At 30.1% G+C, this 17,825-nt stretch overlaps 1 protein-coding gene and 1 long non-coding RNA gene across 2 annotated transcripts; both read left to right on the top strand.

Annotated features, from left to right (window-relative positions):
* The first annotated feature begins 9,466 nt into the window (after nt 1–9,466).
* LOC119682505 lies at nt 9,467–11,393 on the top strand. Its single transcript, XM_038095962.1, has 2 exons — nt 9,467–10,112; nt 11,180–11,393. Exons 1-2 carry the CDS (start codon nt 9,518–9,520, stop codon nt 11,365–11,367), a joined length of 783 nt encoding a protein of 260 aa, XP_037951890.1. The 5' UTR covers nt 9,467–9,517; the 3' UTR covers nt 11,368–11,393.
* Nucleotides 11,394–15,312: 3,919 nt separating this feature from the next.
* On the top strand, nt 15,313–17,485 carry LOC119683587. Its single transcript, XR_005252663.1, has 4 exons — nt 15,313–15,466; nt 15,527–15,575; nt 17,013–17,306; nt 17,385–17,485. It is a non-coding gene; the product is annotated as an uncharacterized LOC119683587 (long non-coding RNA).
* The last annotated feature ends 340 nt before the right edge of the window (nt 17,486–17,825 follow it).

Below are 17,825 nucleotides of genomic sequence, written 5' to 3'. Positions count from 1 at the left end.
ACTACACGGTTACTTGCGGTAACTCGTTTTTGCGGTAACTCGTTTTTAAGCAGTGGTTTCGAAATAACCTCGAGGTCATCCCTGCGGTACTTGGGTGTTCTCATAGATACCAGGAATACTTTTAGAGATCATCTAAGGGTGGTAAATGAGAAGGCGGCTAAAGTCACAGTTGCCCTATCACGACTCATGGCAAATACCTCGGGTATACGAACCAACAAGCGTAAACTCCTGGTAAGAGTCACCAGCTCGGTAATATTGTATGCAGCTCTCATCAGGGCTTCTGTTATGCGAATGAGCTCATACGCTGCAGGCGCAAGAAGTACGTACCGACTAAGCGCGCTACGTATATTCAGTGATTTTCTCACTGTATCGGAAGATGCTGCATGTTTTATAGCAGGTATACCTCCGCTTGATCTACTGGCTTACGAACTTCGACAGATCTGGCACAGTAGATTGCTGAAAGATGAGGCACACAGCACTACCAGGCTTACATGACAACAATGGTGGAATGACCCTGATCCCAAATCTTGATGGCTGGGTACACAGGACGCATGGTAACGTGGATTTCCATTTCACTCAGATCCTAACCGGACAAGGAGTTTTTAAACAGTATCTTAATCGCTTCAAACACGAAGAGGATCTGTTTTGTCCCAGCTGTGAAGAAGTCGTTGAGGATGCAAACCACGTTCTCTTCTCATGTCCACGTTTCAACGAAGCCAGAGCAGAGATGCTATTGGCGAACCCATTTGCCCAGGAAATTTAATTTTGAAGATGTTTAACTCGCCGGATACATGGCGATTGATATCGACCGCTGCTACGAGGATCATGACTCAACTTAGAGCCATTGAACGACATCATGCTAGCGAATGCGCCACAAGAGAGGTCTCACCTAAAGATGCCTTTCTGACGTAATACCTTACGGTAGTTCCAGGAGAGAACTCCGGAACCGTCCGGACATGAGGACATGTTTTAAGCGGATTAAAGTTTTGGACTTACTTAGGCTTTCGATGCAATCACAATAGTCCATATGTATATAAGTACACAGTACTTTACACAAGGTTGCTGGTCACATATAATTTAAACTTGAATGCTCATGTTTAATCTTCATATAACATGTATATATGTGGCAACAGTACAACCAACATGGCAATCCGTAAAAATATCCAATTGTCACTTTTGAAGAAAACAACACACTTGACAATGCTGAACAAAAAGCACATTGAATTGTTAATTTTCAGTTAGTAAACTAGTTTGTATTTGTGGTGTAATCTGGTATTCTGAATAAAGTAGTCAACGAAAGCGGCTAAATATATATAGTGTACAGGAGAGATGCCAAAAAATTATTTTAAAAGAGTGGAAAATGCATATTGTTTGAATATAGAGAGGAAGTTTTAGAATCATATAATTAAATATGTTCAACAAAAATTGTTGAAATATGAATATGAAACAATAAAAATGTTAAGCTTGATTATATTTTTCTAGCAACTGATTGATTTATAACAATTAACATTAAACTAAATAATGTTGTAATTAAAAAACTGAAACAAATTATTTAAATTATTTTTCTTTTTACCTTATATATTTTTTTTTTGATTTACATATTATAATTTGATATCTCCTTTTATATGAAAACAATTAACAAAGCTATCAGCTGCATCATTTTTAAGTATACATATATATTTTTTGTGTTAACAATATAACTTTTATAAATTTTTTAATCAAATTTATTTAAATTCTATAAACATATATACAAAGTATTTTTTTTTTACATATTTTTAATATTAATATCTGCATATATTTATTTATCATGTTATTGCAATGAAGATAAATTTAGTGGAAATGTTAACAATCAGCAACTTGTCACATTTTAATACTCCTATTTGTTTATATAGTTATTTTTTTCTGTGAAAACGTTTTGAATAACAAAAATCCGAAAAATTGGAATTTATACTACAATTTACTCTAAATAAGTAAATTACACATGTCCTCTTCTTTTTCCCATTTGTAAAAACAATTTAACATTTTAACATATTTTTTTTTTAATTTCGGATTATTGTTATCAGCTGCACGCCTAGTTGCACAATTACACGATTACACGGAATTGAACGTCTGTTTCTAAAATTAATGTGATTGGATTTATGTATGTGAATTTTTTATAGAGTTTTATTCAACTAATTTAGCAGTTAATCAGGAATTGAACAGATAGAATTTCAATGAAAAGATATAAATATTATCTAAATTTATCAACAAAATTGTACAGTGTAAAGGTGGTTGATTCCTGTTTTAAAGCTTAACTTACGGGTCATGAAATAAACCCCTGTTGAAATAATAAAAATTGAGTTATAATAAAATTAATTAGTTTTTAAATAATAATGGAATATTTTATTGATATTTTAAATGTTTAATACAAAAACTATTTATTGGTACTCCAATTAGAAAAAACTATACAAATGTAAACACCCATGAAATACCCACTAACTTATGTTCATTGATTCAAAGCTATCAGCACAATGATTGATGTGCATGTGTAGCAATAATTACATCAAGCAAATCCTGATAATACAGGACTCTATACAATTTTTTCAAAAATCCAGAAACAGTGGAACTGTTTATTTCGGATTAGCAATATACCTGGAAATCCACACGCATTCCAGTTAATACTTTAATTAATGATAGTTAAAGGTAGTCACAGTTACAGATACAGTTATAGTCACTATTGTTATTACCGTGGAATTTAATGTCGCAGAAATGTGAAACTTCTATATTCAAGAATGTAGGTATGTGTCAAGATAATACACCGATAGACGCCCCATTGGAATTGCAAGAAATTCCGCTGGCACCAACTGAAGTTATGTGTTTGTTATAATCACTACACTGCCAACCTTAATTGGTCAGGACAGCCGAAGTTGCGGCACTGATCCCTTGGTACCAGATTTATAATTTTTGTCTGGTGTGCACAGTATCTCACTCACTACCATTCATACCCCAAATAGTGTTAGAATAACACCGATGATTTAGTCGCCTCTTGCGACAGACGTGCCTTACATCGGAAATATTCCAACACCTTCACCGTAGAGAGAAGTTAAAGATGCAACAACAATTACTATTTATAAGCCTAGCAGTTTAATTTTCGTTACATAGGATCTTATTTTATGCTTCTTTAAAAAAAAGCACTCGCTCCTACTTTTCTGTTAACAATTGACATATATACTTATTAGTAGTCATACCTATTGGTATTTTTATTTAATTTTAAGTAATAGAAAAAAAATCTCTGCAGAAAATAATAATTAGATACCAAGATATTAGGAGAATTGACATTTTTTGCAAAAATAATTAAGGGTTTTTCAAAGAAATTAACTTTGAACCGCCACTACTTAAAAAAACCATACAGTGGATCAAGTGGTTCACTTTCGAACATTTTAATCAAATAAAAATGGATATGGGTTGGGAATCGAAATGAAAACAAAATGGATAGATCAAAACAAGTAGAATTTAATGAACTGAAAATATGTATATAAGTATTCTCAATGACCCGTTTTGAAGAATTACGTATTTTTACTACGTAGAGTTCTGTTAAGCTTCCTGTGTCGTTCTTTGGATTAGCTTAGACATATATCCTATTCCGTCAGGGTACCTATATAGTTATAATTGATATGTCTTACATTATATTGAATTTCTATTAGTATACATAAAATATACAAATTAAAACAGATGCTTGCAAAGTTATGGAAATTGATATATCAGATTATATGTCAACGTCTTAATTTAATTAACCTTTTTAAGTATACTTACATTCAGCAGCATATTTGTTTTAAAATTAATCTATGAACTGCTCACTTATGAATATTTTTCTTTAATTATGTGTAAAGTTTAAATGCAAAACTTCATTTTTATAGAAAATGTGTAGGTGAGTTACGTTTATATTTGATATATAGGTTTACTAAACTACAAACAATTTTCCAACATGACACTGTATTCCTAGCAATTTATAATGTAGCACGGATATGCTTACTATCCAAATGCACACAAAAATACTGCAGTCATACAAATCGTAACGTGGGCTACTTTAAAAGTTTCAAAATTTATATCTACTGTTTAGATATTAGCAAAAGACAAGAGAAATAATGTTTGAAATAATTCTGTTTATTAACCCAATGCGGTATCATTACACGGAAAAAGTATTTAATAAATGTCTCTTTCAGCTACAATATAAACCAAAGGAAGTCAATACCCGTTGTCGCAGAAACTATTCTACCTCCCCTCGTAATATATCTGCCAATGCTGTAATAAATCTATGTACTGCTGCACAATTGCATCTTGGGCAGCTAAGTATAAAAAATGGATTTAAGGTGACTCTGATGACTGAAAATTGGATTTGGTTTCCAATTGGTTGCAGCTAATCCAACAGTTTAGCCAATTGTCGTCACGCTTAATGCTGCCTGTCGTTTACCAAAACGGATGAACGATGTTACGTTGCGGTGTGCAAGAGTTTTCTTTTGTTTTGCCGAGAAGCAGAACCAAATAAAATCCAAATAAATTGTTTGATCAGAGCTCAAAAAAAAGAACAAAAAAACAATAAATAAATGTCATAATTCTTCTTGACAAATGACAGTTAAAGATGGATTTTAATCACTTTTTTTTTACTTTTCATGTTTTCTTGTCAAAGCAGAAATAGAAGAAAAATTTTTGAAATGTGTCTAAATTGAGTTTGGTTTAATTAGAAATAATTGCTTTGGCAACTGCTCATATTTTGACTTCACTTGCAGTGCCACGTCATCGCAGTGACATCTTTCTTGTTGAAATTCCATTAGCATATATATCTGAAGTTGAGCTTTGCTTTCAACTGTTCACTTTGAATGCAATTGACATAAAATAAAAATCAGGTTTGCATTTATCTGGCAATTTAAAATATCCGCTTTTTCACTGCGATTGGAAGCAACGAAAAGGACTTCATTAAGATTTGGCTTAAAGATACTCGTACTAGACTCCATACCGAAATAAAATTAACTGCTCGCAGTATTCAACTTCAGTTGCTGCAGTAATAGCGAGTCATATATTATGGCCATTGCTTTATCCGTACTTGTCTGTCTATACAGAATGTTTAGCGTGTATGTGTGTGTGTAATTGCTGCCGGTGCTCATTTGCAAATGATGTTAAAGTTGAGATACTGCACACAAACAAGATACAAAATTGTGCAGTGTGTAAGAGTGAGTACCTAATACAGACAACCAGATAAAAGCACAAGTGCCATTTAAGCTAAACTCTAAGAAAAATATATAAACGAAAAGCAGGATAAATTAAAACAAAAGCAAGGAGAATCCTGAAAATTCCATTTAGTGTGTATTGCAATCTCAGGAAATAAAATATATACATTTGCTGCTAACTTGACGTAATGTTTGCAGAACTTGTTAATGTAATTGTTGCTGGTAAATGGAAATTGACGTAAATCAAATAAAAATGTTAAGTTTTGGATTTCTTAATTAAATGTGTTTACTTGATGGTATAAATGGTCCATCGGGGAAATTTCTTAGGTCACATTTGCTCTTATTTGACTAAGCTATGTAATCCTTGTTACATGAACATGTAAGCGTACAATTGGAAAGTAACTATTTAATTACATTTTCTTTTATAAAAGTACGTGAATAGTTCTAGTTAAATTGAGTAGAATTTAATATCAGAATGTAAAGGGCAATACTATCGTAAGTAGGATTTGAGACCGTTAAGATCTGCAATTCTTAATAAGACTATACATAAATGAATACAATAAATTATATGTTAATATAACAGTATTATAATAATATTAAAGTTAGTATAAAGTTCGTAGTATTACTTAAATAATATTAAATTAAATTATTTTCATTTCTTTGCACTCATCGACAAATATTGTTACTTTTAATACCATTTTTAAAAACTCAAAAATTCTTATATCGGTAAGGTACAGTATTTTTAGAACGAAACCTTAAAATACTGCAATCATATATTAAGTGATTAAAAACATTGTTTCCTACTTGAACTTGAAGTTAAAATTGGATTATTGCTTTGATTTGTCATAATCGAAGTAGTAAAAAGAAATCCATAATTTTTGCATGAAATTGAATGTTTATTTACCACAGTTTGAATGATCCGATTTAAGTCAAAAATATGCTGTTTTATTCGATAGTTTGTACCCATTTTCAGGGTAATCTCAATATTCCTCTATAATAGAAGTTCTCGCCCCAATCGGCAAAAAATTAAGAAATTAATACAATCGATTTTGAAAAGTCTTTTTTAAAGCGAGTTTTTCATCAGAAAAATCGTTTGCCATGGACTGCAACACGTAATCACTTAATGCCAACTCTGAACTATAAGGTGAATGCATAAAAACTTTCCAACAGAACTCGTGTAGCCTTTGGTAAGCCAGTATCGATGTGTGTTGCCTGACATTGTCCTGATTGAACAAGATTACTCTTCTATTGCCCAAAGCTGTCCATTTCTAAGTTATTACCTCCTTCAGACGGTCCAATTGTTGACAGTACAGTTCCGAATTAAGAGCTTTGTTGTAGGGAAGCAGCTCATAGTAGATGATTCTCTGTCAATCTCACCAAACATATAGCAAAACCTTCTTGAATCCTTAATCCTGACTTGGTCATCGTTTCAACCGACGCACCGCGTTTCGACCACGATCGTTTTCGCTTGACGTTTTCGGAAGTGATCCTGATCTACTTTTTGTCACCAGTCACTAACCGATTCTCAAAGATTCACAGAGGCCAATTTGTGTGCATCGTACATCGAATTTCTTTTTGTATCCAACCTTATGCAAATGGTTCCAGATTATTTCTTGGGCGATCTTTAACTGTTCTGATAAAACTTGAATATTAATTTAAGTAATATGTGAATCGAAAATGTCACCGACCTTAAGACTGAATTAAAGTTATGGTACTGACTTTTGAAGAACAACAGCTATATGAATAGTAGGAGTACTAAAACAGTTTCAATCTAAAACTTCTAGAATTTGTACTAATGAGTTACCCACACTTATCTAATTTAAAAACTAAATGGAGACACAATTTAACAATGATTTAAATCAAGTTAAAATAATTCAAATCTTTGTGATATGCAAAAAAAAATCCACTAATCTTAATTTTGTTGAAGAGTAGTTTGATAGAACTTAATAGTAGATGTCTTTGTAGATTGTCTAAGTATATACGTTTGATTTGGTACAATCAACTCTTTAGTAAGAGCTATCATATCTATGACTAGTCTAGGCAGGTCAGTTCTATCTACCTGCGTGGTTAACTTTGTTGTATAGTGTTAAAACAATTTAAATTCAATTCGCTCATATTCAATTGGAACTAAGATTATAAAAAATATACAAAAGCTTTACATTCGTGTTGATTGCCTTCCATTTAAAGATTATCTTTAATTAAAAACTATTTTGGTGGTATAGCAAGAAATGTAGTGAATTTGAGAAAACGTGGTAAAACTGAGGAAATTTTCAAATCCACAATATTTTTTTTAATTTCATTCAGTTCCATTTCATTAGCTGACCAGTTGTTTCGAATTTTGAGAGAAGTATATTATTAATAGACTTTGAAAAGATCTATTGGTTTTTTTGTAGATATGTCAGCGTTGATTGCCAAATTTATTACTAATAAATGAAAAGACTATAGTTAACCTTAACAAATACTAACACTAAGACTCAAATGACTACCGATAAAGTTACAATTTATCTATATTAAAAGTATAACTAACATCTTATTCTATAGCTGAGTAAGAGTCCTTTAGTATGATATTCCAAAAATATTTTCAATATAAAAACAGTATGTTTGCTCTTTCAATCCATAATACATTGAACAAATTCATATAATAAATTAAATATTAAATAAATTTGGATTTATTTTTAACATATTTTATGAGCATTAAACATACGAAATATTCAAACACACATAAATATTTAAATAATTTCATATTCAAGCATAGTGAAGCATGTATTTTTATGAATTTATCAGTATTTATGCAAGTTTGCTATGAAGAATTGAAGCATCTTGTCCTTGATGACAACAATGAAGTTAAATGCGTACAATTTATCTCGATAGTTTTTTCTGTGCTCCCTCATTTTGCGGTATCTGTTCGCTGTTTCTTTGCTTTTATTGCAATTTTTCGCTCGGATAACAAAATACAAATAAACTAGGAAGTGGGACGTCAGCGTGCTGAGTATTTTATACCACAGGATGTGCATACTCGTATGTATCTTGTTATTCTCGCTGCTTTCAATGTGAGACAACTTAATGAATATAAATTACGATCTTAGAACACATAATATATGTGAAGAAAAATAGAACAAACCAACGGAATTCCGTTGACAGCATGAAAGTAATGTCCGTCAAAATCATTTTTCTTATTTGATGCTGGGTTTGAAAAGAGGAGCGAAGTGACAGGTTGTGTACACGCAGTAGGAAATTGTCAAATTGCACCTTTACCAACAAATGATAATAAGGACATATAAAACTAGAAATGAAAAGATAAGCATATGGATATGTTAAACAATTAAAAGTGTAAGTAAGATAAACAAATCTTTATATAAATAACATTTTTAGGAATTACTCATACGCAATGTAGGTCAAATAAACAGTTTCTTAAAAATGGTTGCATTTAGTTATTTAATTTCAATAAACAAAAAGTTCAGAACATAAATGGGTGGATGAATATGTCACATGACTACACGTGCTTTATTGCTCAATGGGAGGCGTACACCTCCCTTTAATTGTTAAATGGGAAATGGAGAAAATTTAAAATAAAACAAAAACTATACCTCTTGCTACTCCTCCTAGAAAACGTATTATGTGTCATTACATATTTCCAGTATTGTTCCACTACTAATACATCTATGTATGTAAATTATACTTTATTAAATATAATTATTTTTGTTAAAGGTATATTGAATTATTAATAATGTTTCGGTACATGTAAAATATGTTTGTTGAATCAGTACCACTCTGGAGATCCCGTACTACTGTAAACGAAAAAGAACAACGGAAAATTAGCAACACGTCTTCTATTTGTGACTTAACTCATCGACGATTGAAGAGTGACTGATTTCTGCTACTACTTTCTCTCATATCTCTCATGTGTATATAAGAAAGATCATAATATGAAAATTGTCTACTTCTACTAAGAAGAGATCGTTCGATTTGCAATATAACTGAACTCCCTTCCCTTCTCGACATTAGCAGCAAATGTTCTAGAGGAGGAGGCTAAAGGAATTTTTTATAACACTATATGAGAAATATTGGTAAATACGGTTTTCACCAAGGATAAGTATAGCTGGAATATATGCAAAAGTCGTAAATACTGATCGAAAGTTTCAGCAAATAACTGCAAGATATTTGAACTTTATTTTTCCTTAATCCAAGTATGCTAAAAATAATAAAAAATTTTGTCATATAAAACATAAAAAGAAATTCGTATTTTCAATATTAAACGCAGTAATAAATTCAAACTAAAATTTTTATAAATTCGCTTTTCTAATCCTTTTATCATGCCTGATATAGAAGAGTGCTACAATCAGAATAAACTGAACTTGCGCAAAGTTTTGGATGCGCTAGTCTGCCAAGATTATGATGTGCATAGACTTAATGGCGACTTGATCAACCTTCGGAAGGAATTGCAAAAACGTGTGGAACAAATTGTTGAGAGTGCGCAAGCAACACGCACTGATGCAATTTCATGTATAGAACCAAATGATGAGTTTGAATCTCAAATGAGAGCACTCAATGAGGTAATTGAATGTTCTAGAAAACGTATGGAGAAGCTTCAAGAAGCACGTGAATCTATATTAGCTTGTGCTGAGAACTGTGTTAAGGAACTGCTTGCTTTAAAGATCAAACTAAAGAAATCCTATGCTGAGACGTTGGAGTGCTTAAAGTGTAATGCAGTAATGGCTACTGAAGTTGAAAAAATTTGTTCATATAAACGAAGAGTATCGGCTCTAGAAATTTCATTCGATGAAGAAGTGAATTTTACTAAATCGGTCGAATACAGATTAAGAAGTTTTTTCGAGGAGCTTGCTAAACGTGATGTTCCTGTATTTTGCGAAGAAGACCCCTTTGATCTTTTTGATTGGATGCCACCAGGTAAGTGATGATACAAATTTATAGTATTTTTTTCTTTTTTTTTTTGCTCTTCATTTTTTTAGTATATGTTATTAATTTTCTTTGTGTTTTACATAAGATTTATTTTTGTTGCTGTTATTGTTGTGGTTTGAGTTAGTGCTATTGCGCACTTTTACTCTTTTATGGTTGGGGGTTTTATGTATAAAACACACAAATTTTGTTTTAAATTGCCTTGAATTTCGAATACTCAGAAAATAACATTAGGCGTATTCTTTTGCAAGCATATCGCAAAATAACAACATGAAGTAAACACTACTTTAGATAGCAAGTCTGGAAAAACTGGACATTTTTGTCTTGATACCTGACAGCTTTATGTAAGGAAATACACAAATACACAGATTTTCCAAGTACGTAATATTGGATTCACACGAGAGTTTCGTTTGTAATTTTATGTAGTTTTATGATGATGTATAAGAAATTACAACGAAGGAAGTAGTAAAGAAGTGAAAAATTGTGCAGTATGGACGATAAATGAAACTTTAATATTTCATGTTTATATAAGAAATATTAATAGATGAAAATTTTACAAACATATAAATATATTTTTCAATTCCGATATATCAGAACAAAACTTGGTGTTTATATACAACTTGTCTCAATGCACGCATTATGTTTTTCTGTTATCAGACATGTTCATAGTTTATTACTAATTTTAATTTTGATCAATTTCTTAATGTTCAATACGTTGTTCATAATTTCATTTATTTAATTTTTTATTATATCTCCCATCACCAGATTTTTTTTAATATACTTTATTTGACCCATATCTCACGTAGGTACTGAGTCAAATAATCCATTCGGTCCGCTTAAATAATTACTATACTTCGAAAAAATATAAAGAAATCATGAAATAATTGGAACTTACTCTAAGTGCAAACCTTATTAATAAGTAGACTTATAATAATTGTTAAAAATCAAATATAGGTTCTTATAATATATCAACAACCAAAACATATAACAAATATAAAATTATTTATTAAATTATTATAATAAATGAAAAAAATTTCTTTAAATAAATTTCTGAACAGTTAAAGATGAAATTTGGCTTCAAGAAATGATTGCGGAAATGAAAGAGGTAATGGGACGGACTATGATAAACGCTTTAGCTGAAATGCATATGCTTCGTCCAAGTGACCCTTTGAAGTTTCTAGCAATGTACTTTTACCATGAATGTAGTAAGAAAAAAGAAGAAGAAGATATTCCAAAATGTGACTAATTTTACAAAACTTTTTACAAAAAATAAATGTTTTATTATATTTTTTATTTCTAACTGAAATATTTCGGTGAAATGCTTTTGAAAATTAATAAAATTTTAAACATTTTCTAGTACTGTCTCATTTATAATTTTCTTTTTTATTAATTTTAAAAAGAGTTATGACGGTAATGACTATTTTATTTAGTAAAAACTATTGTTATTTAATAAAGAATTTTTAAATAATACTGAATTGGAAGAACAAAAAATTGTAATTATTTTAAATTAATTGAGTTCTTGACTGACCAAAATTTCGAGAATTTGAATATCTTTGACAACGCTCTACATCATTAATTATCAACCTGTATTTTCTATTGCAGATTACTAACAATAGAATAAAAAAAATTTTACTTATAAATAAATATACTATGTAAAATAGTTTTGATAATAAGTTTTAGTGTAAAATAAAATAATTTTTTCCATTATGATCGCAAAATAGTCATTAAGTGATTAATTACAGAGTATAAAAATATATATATTCAAGCAAACAAGATGTGCATTTGTCGCATTTATTAAATTTATCTTCACTTTTCAAGAACAAAAATTGAGAATCATTGCTCTCAACGAAAAATTTAATCAACATCTATTTAGCAAACATCTGTCTAATTATAGTCGAGCAATTATCAGAAATATGTCGATAAAACATCAAATATAATCCTAAAAGGTTCCAGTACTGTAATATAGACTGTGAAGGAAGGACATTTGAACGATAGTTTAGTTTACATCCAATACCAAGGTCCAAGGAATGTACTAATATAAAAATTTAAAAGAAAGTGTATCTTATTTGTATTTCCACTCATAACCACAAGGATATGAATAATCCTATTTAGTATAATTTATCCGCACCTCTTATAAAATTTTAAATATACCCTTATGTGATATTATTTCATTAATAGGCTCATTTTATGTCGAAAATTAGGTGGGCGTCAAAATTGACTATTTTTGGTCATGACTAATGCATATTGTGCAGAGAGTATTGTCACTTTCGTGTATACCTATACTACTAGTTTTGTACTTTCTAGTGGTGCCTAAATTTAAAAGGAAATGTGTGTATGCTCAATATCAATTTGTCACCAGTTATGAACAACTCTAAATAACTTGATTCAAACTGTAAAAGCATTAGTTTATTATTATATTTTCTTATAAGAATTGTTAACACTCTTTACAAAATTATACGTCTTTCCTTAAAATTGGAAAGTGTAAGAAATTGATTATTAACGGTTCATAATTATTTTCGGAAAATGTATTGATTGTAATAATTTGCTCTGAAAACGCGCAAAGCAACATTGGTTTGACTAACGTGACGAGACACACAAATCCTTGTCATCGCGACCAAATTTAAGCCGACATTTTATTTTTTTCTCACTTTCAATTCCTAAATTTGCATTGAGAGCAGAAACAATTTAAATTTTGACGTGCCCATGACTTTTTTGCACAACATGGGCTATAATATTTTATTATAAGAAATTTCAAAAATAAATTTCCATGTAAAAGTCTGTAAAATAATTAATTATGATCTGATTTTTTAATAATATAGTATTTTATTTGAAAATTTTAAAACAAATTTTTAAAAGGATAATATTAAATAATTCGTTTTAACAGTTTGCTGCCAAAGCGAATTTAACGAATTAATAAACTGGCAAAAGCGAAATTAATTAAAAATATTTATGAAATTTTTACCAAATTCAATGTTTAATATTTAAAATTTCATCAAAGTGCACAAAAGTGTGGAATTCCAATATTTTCGAAGGCTCAAAGTTCTCCGTTGAAATTGGGTATTTCTCTTTATGGAATATTTTATATCGAAGCTAGTTTACGACCGATATTCTGCGGTTAATTGATTTTATTTCACTTTTTGGCGTAATCAAAATTAATTTCATTTTCGCTTTTGGAGGCAAATTTATTTTATGACTTCAGTGTTTTAAATTTTAATTTCCATTATAAATAAGATGTGAACTTTATTGTGATAATAAAAATATTTTACATGCTTTTATGGTAATATATACGCGCGTATATTTATGAATTCATAAACACTTTCAAAATGTTTATGGATGATTAAAAAAATAAATTCACTTTTTTAGAAGAGCTTAAACAATGAAAGGAAACTAACTGGAATTTTCTTACTGTTAGTTAAACGGAGATGGATTTTAATGACATCTGTCTCAATCTTACAACTTATATTATAACGCAATACCGCAATCTTATTTTATGTCCTTATCAAAACCGTTATTTTTGCATCCAGCTCTATCCCAGAATATAAGAGCTTAATCAATTTTTTCATTTGTGTTGCCATCCAGATCTCCACCCTCATGGGACCATATTCATCTTAATGTTTATACCCTCACTACATCGCCTTAAGCAATGCTGGAAGTAAATAATGTTTAAAAAATGGAGTTTCTACTGCGATTATGGCATACGATTTAAAGAATGAAATTTTCCTATTTTAGGAACAACTACTCGTAGGAGAGTACCTTCTGCTCAAAAAGTATCCGGCTTTTGTTATTTGTTAACTACTCCTTAAGTAATAGACTCTTTTCAAACATTTTTTTTTTTTAATTAGTTTGTTGTCAATTAGTTTGTTTATAGCAGTTGTTAATGTGAGACTACCTCAAGTGCATTTAGCGATTTTTACTATGGAAAATTTTTATTGTACGCGATTTTTTGACCAAACACGGCACCACTGTCATCGCTCAGGCACCATATGCGCCAGATCTGGATCCATGAGACTTTTTCCTGTTCCCGAAACTCAAATTGCTCCTTCGTGGTAAGTGTTTTGAGTCGATTGAATCGGTAAAAGAAAATTCGCTGAAGGAACTAAAAGCTATACCTTCACGGGCCTACGAAAATTGTATGGAAGATTGGGCTAAGCGTATTTTATTTTGAAGGAGATAAAATAAATTTGGAATAAAATTTAAATTTATGTTTGTTATTTACAAAATCCGAGTACTTTTTGAGCAGAAGGTGTTGTTTGCATGTCATACCAATAATTAAAAATTCACCAAATACAAGTCCTTCGGTTCAATTTTATTTTTCAACTATTACTGCTTTACCGATATATTAACAAAATATGTATTTTTAAAAAAATCTTCTTGTATTATTATAACAATGCTTCTGAGTTCTCTACTTACGGGTATGTTATATAGAGTGTCTTGGGCATGGCATGAGTAATATTGTTGTTGTTTTCAATGCAAATAAAAAAATTGAAATTGAAAGAAAAAACAATATGTCGGTTCAAATTCCGGCATGAGAAGTGGTGTATTTGTGCCTTGGCACTAAGGCAAAACAGTGTTGTTTAGTAATAAATTTCAGAATTTGTGCCTTTTTGAAGCCAATCACTCCAATTACAGTATGTTTTGGAGAAAAAATGGCAGTAAGCAACACAGCCTATTTGATTAACTGCTAATAATTTAATTATTACACTTTCCGATTTTAAGGAAAGACGTATAAATTTGTAAATACTGTTAACAATTATTATAAGATTATATAATAATAAATTAACAGTACTACAGCATCTATGAGTTTCTTCTTGCTGGTTATTTTTAGTGACAAACTGAAAGTGAGCACATCTATATTCACTTTTAAATTAAGGCAAAAATTTTCTTTTAAATTTACTATTACTAAAGTAGTAGTAAAAATATGTAATTGGTAATACTGATTTGACAGTCTACATAACATGCATTTTCGGCATAGCCCGAAAGACCCAATTTTACCGTGCCTAAAACGCTCTACATAACATGGCCCTTAGGAAGCCAGATAGCACTTTAGGTATATGCATTTCTTTAATATATAACAGTATACAGATAATAAATATAGCAACATTTTTCAACATTTTTGGGTAACATTTTTCAACATCACTAGCTTTGAAATTTTTGTAGTTAAGCATTTCAAATTTCTAGTAAAAATTACTAGTTATAATTTATTTCTTGAAAAAAAATGTAGTTTAAAATTTAACGAAATCTTTTGGCCTCGCAGAACCGCATTCAAAAGTCTCATTTTTTTAAAAGTTCATTATTGCAGAAATAAACATTTCATAAAAATAGTACAAGTTCCAGTTGAAATATAAGTATAACGAAATAATATATTTTTTAATTCAATTATGAAAAATAAACTTTTCTCATTTAAGATTCTTTAAGTTGGTGTTTGCAAATTTAGTAACTTGATTGGCTCTTCAGGTAATTGTTACATATTATTTAGTTTATATTAACAGAATTTTTCAAAATAGTTTGAAAAGCAGGCATGTCAAACCACATCTTTTCATGAGCTGTCTCTAAATATAATAGAACAGCATAAATATTTAATTAAAATTTAGTTTAAACATTTATTGGCCCACCATGCATTATATTGTTGGGACATTTGGCAAGAACCCGGACTAGGTAGCTGCAGTTTTCAATGGGAGCTCCCGTTGCTGTAGCTCAGAGGTTCACGAAGAAAATTTGACTACTTTACTTCTGATTGGTACTCACCAGTTAAGATTTATCTAATTTAAGGTCCCACTTTCTCCAGCGTCTGTCCGATATTGCAAATATGGGTGTTATGAAGATGAATATTGTTCGTTTTATTAAAACATTGCGGTGTAGAAGCTGTTTTAGTATTCCTAAAATGATGGCATCACAATGTGGTCTAAGTGAATCGCGTCTAATTTTAAGATGGCTAGCCAGTAATATGTAATAACTTTATTAATCAATCATATAAATTTATTATTATTTATTCAGCAATAATATGATTTCTTGCTCGCCCATTTAATTCGGTTGAGCTGCGATTACATCTTAGAAATATTAACCGTAGTAGGTGGCGCTCTCCAGTTCTGTAGAAAAGTTGGGCTTTTTATAAATTTTTTCGATATTTTAATAATGACCTATTTTTAGTAGATTGTAAAGTCTGTTTGTTTAAAAGTGAGATTTGCAACAAAACCATTTTAATGGAAGAGGGGTAATTTGAAAATTTGAAATGTGAATTTTTTTTTTAAATTAAATCAAGTAAATTTTTGAGCTAACTATACATAATAGGATATTGATTAGTCAGTATATACTCGGCATTTAAGTTTACATATTTATTTTTTAAAAAAAAGGGATATTGATTAGTCAATTTATGCTCTGCATTTACATTTACATAGTTCTTCTTAAATATATAGATCACATTATTATTACTAAAACTCTTTTCCATTGACTTTGAAACATATATAAAACTGAATTATTTAATAACTCTTTAACTAATATTTCTAAATTATATTACTATTTTATATAGTAATAATAATAATATTATTTATTTGTAATTATAATAGTAATTATAATTACTATTATAACTATTATTACTATTATATTATTATTATAATATAGTTAATTATAATATTACTCAATTTGTAAATTAAAATCAAAATCAATCATGTTACACACATTATGCATACAAAAGAAAAAAGGACGAATAAATAATTAATATGAAACATAGTTACATTTGCATTATATATTCGTTTCACTCTTTTCAAACTTGTCAAATAACATCAAAATTTTCTCTGTTCTTTAAAAAATTTGTTGTTCCGTATTTTTCGTATAAAAATTATACGAAACGTGTTGCTAAATAAAATTAAATTTTTATTCAATAAATTTCCAAAGATTTTAGTATCATGGACGGAAAGAAACCAATGTCGTATGCTGATGTAGTCAAGTACGGTATAAATTCTCGCCAGTTCTCAAATGAAAAAGGCGCTGATGGTTGTGATCAAGAGCAGTCTTTCACCATCTTAAAAGCTGAACGTATTGCAGCTGCCCATGTTCGTCAAGCAGCAAACGCTTCATTGGCTGCAATGAAGACTGACCGTTTGGATTTATCTGGCAATGAAAAGGGTACTAGGCAATAATTGGTTCGATGCCGTCATGTTGTAGTTAGCTTTTAACTGCTGTTGAATGGTGAGCTTCCAATATATTCTAGATAAAGTAACATTTGTACATTTCTAAGTAATCAAAAACATATTTTTTATATTGCAGCACCAACGAAAGTTAAGGAAAACTAAACCAAAATTTATCACCTTTCACTAATATAATTAAAATAAATTTACATACGACTCTTTCTGCAACTGGATTATTAATTTAATAAATATGTGAAATAAAACCCACTTGTTTAAGTTAAAGTAGTTATAGTTGTACATAGTTATAAAATATGTAGTTACATCCATTGTAAAGAACCTTTTCGCCGAAGTTCCGCTCGCCGGAACCCAGGGTCGGGTGTTGTGCTGCGAAGCGCCCTATGCTTGATTTTTCCTTATTAATAGTTAAGATTTCGAACAGTGGTAATGCAACCTCTATAAATGAAACGTAGTGAGAAATGATATTAGGCATAATCGGCTGTTCGATTGACAAGTGCAGAAACATTCCATAAGCACTAATTAGAACTAAGTGGAAAAGTGTGGTTAGGTTACGTTATGCTAG

The sequence above is a fragment of the Teleopsis dalmanni genome, chromosome 2, assembly GCF_002237135.1.
Source record: "Teleopsis dalmanni isolate 2A chromosome 2, ASM223713v2, whole genome shotgun sequence".
Classification (NCBI taxonomy): domain Eukaryota; kingdom Metazoa; phylum Arthropoda; class Insecta; order Diptera; family Diopsidae; genus Teleopsis; species Teleopsis dalmanni.
The sequence above is the reverse complement of the archived record's forward strand: the minus strand, read 5'-3'. Positions and strand labels throughout refer to the sequence as shown.

What these genes read in the sequence shown, in the direction of transcription:
- LOC119682505 (XM_038095962.1), top strand. Translation starts at nt 9,518, where the DNA reads ATGCCTGATATAGAAGAGTGCTACAATCAGAATAAACTGAACTTGCGC. An exon ending in TTTTGATTGGATGCCACCAG is followed by an intron (nt 10,113 to 11,179) that starts GTAAGTGATGAT and finishes ATTTCTGAACAG; the next exon opens with TTAAAGATGAAATTTGGCTT.